The sequence below is a fragment of the Mycteria americana genome, chromosome 6 (genome assembly GCF_035582795.1).
Source record: "Mycteria americana isolate JAX WOST 10 ecotype Jacksonville Zoo and Gardens chromosome 6, USCA_MyAme_1.0, whole genome shotgun sequence".
Classification (NCBI taxonomy): domain Eukaryota; kingdom Metazoa; phylum Chordata; class Aves; order Ciconiiformes; family Ciconiidae; genus Mycteria; species Mycteria americana.
Window position 1 is genome coordinate 67519505 of NC_134370.1, and position 8341 is coordinate 67527845.

Genomic DNA, 8341 nt, shown 5'->3' on the forward strand with positions numbered 1-8341 from the left:
AAATTCAGAAGCAGGAATGAGGGGAAAGGGAGGGGATAGAGCCTGCAGAAAGATGTGTATCACGGCTGCTGGCTGCAGTATCGTGAAGGAAATGGGATGCACAATGATTTTTAGTGTCAAAGCAGGCCAGGTGAGGACAGGTTAGGGCCAAGCTGCCAGGATGCGGCTTGCCTCCGTCTCTCTGATGGGCTGGAAAGGCAAAGAGAGACTTTAACTAAACTCCCTGCACTGCAGGAGTCTGGCCCTGGCTGCAGCTACGCCTTCGTGTGGTTTTGGGTTCCCTCACACAGGAACTGTCACCGCGTTTCTCCCTCAAGGGGACTGAGCTTACATGCTGCAATGTCTTTACTAAGTCCATCCTTTTTAGGCAAATCCTCCTACTAGAGCGATTTGCACACAGCCTGTGGTTTGAAGGAGGTTTAACCAGCTGAGGCTTGGCCCCGGTAAGACAGGGATGACATCAGGTTGGAGGAAGCAAGCAGAAGGCAACGGTATTACAATAGTATCCCTGGCCAAGCAATCTAAAGATCAACTTGTTTTATATGTTCAAGTAAAAATATGACAGTCCCGAAAGCAGGTGTGCTTTGGGTAGGCACGTTGCAAATGAGGGGAGTAGAGGGATCCACCTACCACAGCATAAAGAATGAAAATATGGCAGAGCTGACAGCTTGCACTGACAGGAAAACCAAGAAATAAGGTTATCGTGGAACAGGCTTTGAGACGTTCTTCTCAAAGGAAGTAGTAAAGTAAGTTCTGTGCTTATGTCCTAACTCTTGACTGCTTATGGTTATTGGCTTTGATATTCTCGTGCAAGTTGCTGCACCGTCAGGCTGAAAATAACTCGGCAGCAAAATGCTCGTGATGTTCACAGAACGTGTTGGTCTGGGGAAAAAGCGGGGCTATGCAGGGGGGTGGAAGTGCTTGACTCGATGCATTCAAGATTTGCTGCAATGTACGTGACTTGACCCAACTTTCTTCTTTGTTGGATGAAATGTTTGGGACTCGTGATTATCATAGCTCGTTAAATTTTAGCATAGCAGATCACATTGGGTTTCACTTGTCAGATTAACGGTGGTAGAGCTGGCTACTGCTGTTAGAGGGTAGCACAGGGTGATGCTGCATGGAAGAAGTGCAAGCTCCATAGATTGCTCTTGAGCTATAGGAAAAGCTGCTCTTAAAAGCACCGGTTTTGTTATCAGTCAGATTCTTCTTGCAGTTTCAACAGACGTAAGGATAAATGGGGTGGATGTGTGAAGCAGCAACCCCTTGCTTGCCATGCTGGTTGTGAGGGTCTTGCACTTTAACTTGAAGTTAAAAGATGGAGCACAGGATCGATGATGGGATAGATATTGAAAAAGTTCTCTCTTGTATTTCAGGCTGCCAAGTCTACATCAGATGGTATCCTGCGACTAGATCTGGATATAGTAGACAACGGACCGCCAAACTTTGATTCCACTATCAGCGAAAGTGACAATGTGCCACCTCAGAAAGAAACTCCAAAGCCACCTATGCCACCTACAAAACCCACTGGCACAAAAGAAAACCAGGACGCGGAGAAAAATGTTCCTGACCAGGAACATAAAAAACCTCTGTCTCCTCCGTTGCCTCCAGATAAGAAGCTTAAGGAAGGCATAGCATCAAAGGACAATGTAAATGCCACGGAAGAGGACTCTGTAAGCCCAGAGGAGAATGTGGAAGGATCCCAAGCACCAAGTGAGGAGAACAGAGAGAACCTCATTGAGGTCAGCAACAGGGGCATAGCAAAAGCTCCAATTCCTCTTCCTAAGAGCGTGCCAGACAAACTAAAAGTAGCTTGGGACCAACCAGTCCCTGAGCCTAAAACCACAGAAGACTTGAAATCATCAGGAGACAGTAGCAAAGACAACCTTGCTGAGATTGCCACTGCAGATGTTACAAATCCTCCTGTTCCTCCTAAGATTCTGTCAGAAAAAATGCTAGCCGCAACGAACTCCAGCCATGGTGACCTGGAAGTTGGGGTTCAGGAAGACCTGGAGTCTGGCAGCTCCAAGCCCCCGGTCAATGGGATCTCAGCCAGCGAGGTGGCAGAGTCCACATCCCCAGCAGTTGAAACTGAAGAAGGAAATGGGACAACCCCTGCTGAGAAGGAACAGCAAACTTCAGCAGAAGAGGCAGAGACTTCCTTATCTACAGAAACAGGCCATGAGAGTGTAAAAGCAGAAAGAGCTTTCTCTATTGAGAAGAAAGCCTCTGTAGAAAGCACTTCAGGTGTCAAACTTCGCAGTTCTTCTCTGGGAGACTTGCTGTCTGATTCCAAAAATACACAAAGAGCACTTCCAGGCCAAGGTTTCCCCAAGGATTCCCATCACTGCTTAGCTAAAATGGAGGAGAAAGTTGCTAATGAAAGGGAAAAGGCAGAAAAACTTCTGCAGAAGGTTTTACGTGAAGGGTTGGAACAGGCCCAGGAGGGGAATGGGTCCCCAGTGATGGCAGAGACATTGCTCAATGAGGCAGTGGAACAACTTCGGCAAGCTACACAAGTTTTGCAAGAAATTAAAGGTCTTGGAGAACTGAAAAAAGAAGCAACACAGAAACAGAAAGAAAAGCAAAAGGATCTAGTGACTCTTTATAGGAGAAGTGCTCCCTGACATACTCTTCAAAGAGACTTCTTTCTCAAAATCAAAGCTAAACATTTGCCATTTATGATTTGTACCGTTGCTAGGCCAGTGTTTAAAAGGTGGTGTTTTGCTGTGCATGCACCATGTTTAGGGGACAGAATTGAGCTTTCAGTTATAGCATCTTTTTATCTTTCTTCATGCTGTACATACCAGTCCAGTTCTAATCCTCTTAGCACAGCAGAAGGTTACAGGACATTGAACGGTTTCGAAAATGTGAATGCTCTTTAAGGACTCTGTCCAAAGTCCTTTCAATGGATCAGGCCTTAAAAATTACTGGTAATCAAACCACGCCAGATTTTTGAAGGGAGTAGAATGGCTATGCTAGCAAAAGCCCCTGTCTATCTGTATTTACAGACAAGCAGATACCACATTACACTGGCACCTATCTGGTTTTCCCAGTTAAATCATTTAAGGATAAATGTAGCCAGTGTTTGTTCACTTGCTGGCAAGGTTTCCCAGACCACCTGGCCCAGTGACATCTAGGAATGTAAAAATAAATGGTTTAATCTTCTCCAAAGATACTCATAAAACCACATCCACAGGTAAAAAGTGACCTCACACAGAGGCAAACGAAACTGGCCAACTCCTGACTCCAAGTAGTGTCCTCAGATCTGGAGCAGCTGTACAAAGGCACTCTTCTGAGCCTGGCTGTGCAGAGCTTTAGGTGTGCTAAGCACTGCGTCAGTGAACGCAAGCCTCACTGCATCATTGCCAGGCAAGTATTAATTGTTCCTGTTTCATTAATAGGGAAATTGAGGCGAAGAGCAGGTTACACTTGGCCTTTGAAGGAGCGTCTTCTAGCAGCATAACACGTTGATTATTGAGGACCATACCTATCTGGTAACCCCTCATCATCGTTGGGAACGGTTAGCCAGGCATTTGGAGAACTTGTGTCCAGGAGGTCCCCAGGAGCTTCCTAGCAGAGCTGTCATTAAGAAACTTCAGGGATGTGTGTTCCCTTAGCTGTAGGCTCGCTCTGTGTTGTCTTGGGATGTTAACTGACAGGAGCATGCACATCAGGCAGCGGGTCTGGATGAGATCCCTCTTCCTATTTAACACGTCTCTACCTGCTGTGTTCTGGCTAGCCTGAGAGCCATGGTTTGGCACAGATGTCTGTAATTGGAGTACATGGAGGGAAAGGCATTTTGCACGCACAACTTCGGGGCTGGTCCCAGTGGCTTTAGTACATTAAAATAAAAATGCATCGCTACACGAGGGTCCGAGGAAGCCATTGGAGAAGGCTCCGGCACAATTCCCACAGCTTCCCTGCCCACCTGCTGAAAGCAACCACAGTTCCTGTGGTCTTTAGTGATTACAGCCGTGATAAAATCATGTCTTTGCACCGCTGCTGTATAGCCCCGTACCTGAGCTGGTTCCCCTCCCCTATTCTCTATAGTTGCTCTGAGGAGAATCATATGACAGCCCAAAGGGCTTCTCCTTTGCAAGCCAGGCTCTGGAAGCACGGAAAAGGACAATCTTCCCAGTCTGGTTTTAAGGAGTGACACGCTACCTAAGCTCTTTTCTCTCGTTTGCCAGCACTGCCCTCTTAGCTCACCCATTTCTTTTTCTTCTGTTCTTTCTTTCATAATTTCCCAGGTTCCACAAGGCTGCAGTGGGCTGCAAACACCCCCCATAGCAGCAGCCCAGTAAAGCTTCATCTGAGCTGCTTCTTAGGCTAGGCAGCGGGCACTTCAGGTCTGAGCACAGAAGTGTTGGCTTTGGGCTTCCAAATTTCCTGTTTTTCACCACCCGGAGCCACCAAGACAGGTAGTGACTAGAACTGATGCTTTTGCCTCTTTTGATTAAAGCAGCCTTGGTTTCAGTCGTCTGTCCCCCTCTCAAGACAGCCATAGACATGGCATGGGAATTCACTCGTTATTCTCTCACGTGGAAAGTTCTACACAGTCAAACACTCAGGGCTCAGGTGCCAAAAAGCTTTGCTTTGAGACAAAAAGATTCCTACGTCCTAAGCCCACTCCCAGGCACACAGCCTGGAGCAAACTCTGGATCTGTGTCATTTGCTGCTGTAGATTCAATGTGAACCGTGGGTCTTATTTGCCTTTCCAGACATACTTAGGCCAAGGGCTAATAACACAGACAATATTCAGTGCCTATCTGCTATCTAAATGTATTTTTCTGCATGTGCACTTTTGTTTACCGAACACTGTGTGGTATGAATGTGAGCTGTCAGAACCTGGTGTGCACTGGAAGTAGAGGGACATCAGCTTCAGAGAGCAGGCAGGCTTTTGCAAGATGCAGTTCTATAACGAGATAAATTAGATGGGGAAAAAGCAGTTCACGCTAACAGGAAGACACACAAACCAGGGCAAACTCTGGGTACAGGTTCATATCCCAGAGCAGAAGCCAGTCCTAAACTCCAGGATGGGCAAATCAAAGCCTGGAACTGAAAACCCAGGAGAATGAAAAGAGCTTATGGGATAGCTCAGTCCCCTAATTTATATACAAATGCTTTTGCTCTCGCAGGTGTTTTCTTGTGGTGGTGTGTTCTGTAGATACCCGTCTGGCAAAGCGCTGATGAAAATACCCAGACATCCCTATCTGTTACAGCCAAACCTACAGGATGTGCTTATATTTACTGTATATTTTTATATTATACTAAATTCTAATGAATAAATGTCTGACATTTTACTGAATACCCATCAGGAGGAATCTTAACAGATAAACCCCCCTGTATCTGTTAGGAAATGGGCAAGTTAAATAATTTTACAAGCTACAGCTAATTACTGTATTTGCTGTACTAACAGAACTTTACTAGATTTGTATTATGTCTTGTAAATAGATATAACTTAAGTGGAATCTCCCTAGCACCCAGTAACTCTACTGCTGAGAACGCTATGTTAGAGACTCTCTGGTTTTAACTGTTTTTTCTAATAGGATTAGCAGTTCATCCTAAACTGTCTAGCCCGGCCATAAGCCTGATTCACCTGGACTTCGCAGGAAAAAATGCATCATGGTCCTTCTGCAGTTTTCCCACTTGTTCTTCTTGTTCTGGTCATGAGCCAGGCCCTTCCTAGGGCTGGAAACTGCCTTCTGGGGTGTTTTTACATGCTCCTCTGAAAATGGTAGTGCTGGTCAGAGTCAGAGACAGGATCCTGGTCTGCTCTGACCTCATACAGCAACTCCCATCTTCAGTGTACATCCTGCCACCATGCACTTTTTCTTTAAATCTTCTTTTAAACTTACATTTAAACTTACATCTAATTTCTGGCTCCACTAAGGCTGGTTTTTTTGTGCCTGAAAACCCTCTGGGCATGGAGCTGTGGGGCGTAAGTCTGTGTTTTGGGCTGTGCCACCAGGTTACATGTCTGTGACAGGAAGGAAGTGAGTTTGCAAGCAAGCAAATGTGGATGTCTATCTGAAAAGCAGCTGCTGCAGCCCGTGGAAAGACAGCACTTTGTCTCCTGCTTGTAAAGAGCTTTGAGATTTGGCAATAAAACCCCCTTTTAAATATCAGCTGTTTAAGAGCCATTTGTCCTAAACAGGAGCAAAGAAGAGCCACCAGGAGCGGCACATTGAGGCTTTGCTCTGGAGGAGGACACATTGCACAGGCTGTGGTCAGGCAGGGGTGAGCTAGATGCTGTGCTAACCACAAGCCCGGAGGAAGGAGAAGCACTGGGGGCTGCGGCTGGCACAGAGCTGGAGCTGCTGCTGCACACAGTGCAGTTCCTGACTCATCCCTGCCTGCCAGCTTGGCTGCCCTGGCCAGAAAGCACGGCCGAGGCCAGGACCTGCTCCTGCTCCTTCTGGAAAGCAGTGGGAAGCATCCTCATTGCTGGAGACCTCACCAAGTGCAGTCTCCAGCGGTGCTGTCTGGGCTGCCCTTAACATCTTCATGTGGACTCTCTGGTGTCTACAAAATGTTGAGCTCGCTCAGCAGTCGTCCCCTTGGTGGTGAGCAACACCAGAGCTTCGTTCCTCTGCCCAGATGCCAGTAAGCTACAGGAAGACAAGAAGCTGGTATCATAGTGACTGCTTCCCTTCTGCAAAAACTGGGTAGAAACTAGTCAGTAGGTTCAAAAGTTAGGAGGAAGCAGGGAAAAGACTGCAAGTGTATGCGCCATCCTATGGCACAAGCTTGGCTTCATTTGGGTAAAAAAAATGTGCTTAGCAAACCTTCTAACCCCTTGCTGGGAAGGGGGCTGTTCCTCAAAGCAATCTCCAAGACACAGGGTTGGTTTCTACAGATATATTGTAGAGAAAGGCACTCTTCCTCTTGCACTAACAAAACAGACAACACATCACATTTTGGCCTTAAATTGATGTTGGTAAGGAAGGAAAGTGTCTAGCACGATGTGAAACATGATTTAAAAAAACACAAATGAAAACATACATAGTATTGGCATATGAAACATTTGCCTGACTACTTTTAATTCAATGGATAGTCATGGGTTACCGGTTTGAAGAGACTGTGTTATGGTGTAATCTGAAATAGAAAATGCAGGTGCTAGGTTCCATCCAGTGATCCCACAGAACTCAATAATTTGCAACTGAAAAAGAGCAGAAAGAGCTCTTTCAGCCCCAGGGTGCCAAAAGATTTACTACAGCATTGGCTAGTCTACTCTGATGACTAATTATTCTTGCTATTAAAAAATGTGCGTTTTATCTCAAATATGAGTCATCAGCAGTGAAGCTCTCCAAGATTTCCCTTTTCCAGCTTAAGAGAAAATTTGCAGGCACAGAAGATACACACTGTGTTTAGAGAATGGAGATCCCCGTTTTGTTACGCTATGCAAGTTCACATACTTCAGAAAGCCAGTGCTTAATTTATTCCAGGAAACTTAGTCACTGTGTTCTTCTAGCGCCTTACCTCACGGCTAAGCAACCCACCATATTCCTGTGACAACCGCCGGCGTGATGTTACAAAGCATTAACAATTTCATTCTCAGCTGAAATCCTGCTCTTTGAGGTCAACACGAGGGACTTTAAGCTATATATTTTCCATCCTCTCCTGGGTATCAGAGACCCAGTCCCACCAGCTTCACTTCAGAGAGGCTTAGCCCTCGCATCTCCTGCTGGGCAGTGTTCGTCCCCTCTGCCTGAGCTAGCTCGGCTTGGCAGTTCAGAGGTTGTAAAACACAACATATGAGGAAACGGTGAAGGAATCCTACCTTAGTGCGTCTTTACTAAAGGTGATACGTAAAGCACATGTATTCACACCTATAGAAAAGAAAAAGAAAGCTGTGAAATATTGCAAAATGCCATTTGTAAGAAGTTATTACAGGAGGGATGGCTGCCAACAGCTTATCGCATCGACTGGGTAAAGGGAAAAAAACAAAGTTGGCTTAATTTGCAGCAAAAATGATCGAAGACTTCTATTTAGAAAAGTCTTCCAGGCCCAGAGTGGATGTATTCTGAGATGGGATCCACAGGGGGACCTCCATCACTGGGATTTCTTAAGAGCAGATATGCGGGGAAGGTGGGTATACCTCACCCTCTTCCACATGGAAAGGTGGATGAAACTGTTGCCTGAGGTCCTTCCCAGCCATACGGTTTCCACCGGACACTGGCAGAAGCCTCAGCAACCAGACTCAGGGGCTAATAAACCCCACAGGCTATTCAGGTCTTTAACCCCATTTTCCCTCTCACTGGGGAGCTGTGGGATGATAAACGTGGTGCCCTAGAAATCCCCCGCAGACTCTGCTCACACCTCCTCAGCCTGGCCT

The 8341-nt window shown here is 46.2% G+C and overlaps 1 protein-coding gene across 1 annotated transcript in view; it reads left to right on the forward strand.

Moving 5' to 3' along the window:
• PLEKHO2 (pleckstrin homology domain containing O2) overlaps positions 1-6128 on the forward strand; it is a 29466-nt gene extending 23338 nt beyond the window's left edge. Inside the window, exon 6 of the mRNA XM_075506334.1 lies at positions 1377-6128. Within this exon, the coding sequence (XP_075362449.1) occupies positions 1377-2627 (1251 nt within the window). The 3' untranslated portion in view covers positions 2628-6128. The remainder of the gene's footprint in view (positions 1-1376) is intronic.
• Positions 6129-8341: the final 2213 nt, after the last annotated feature.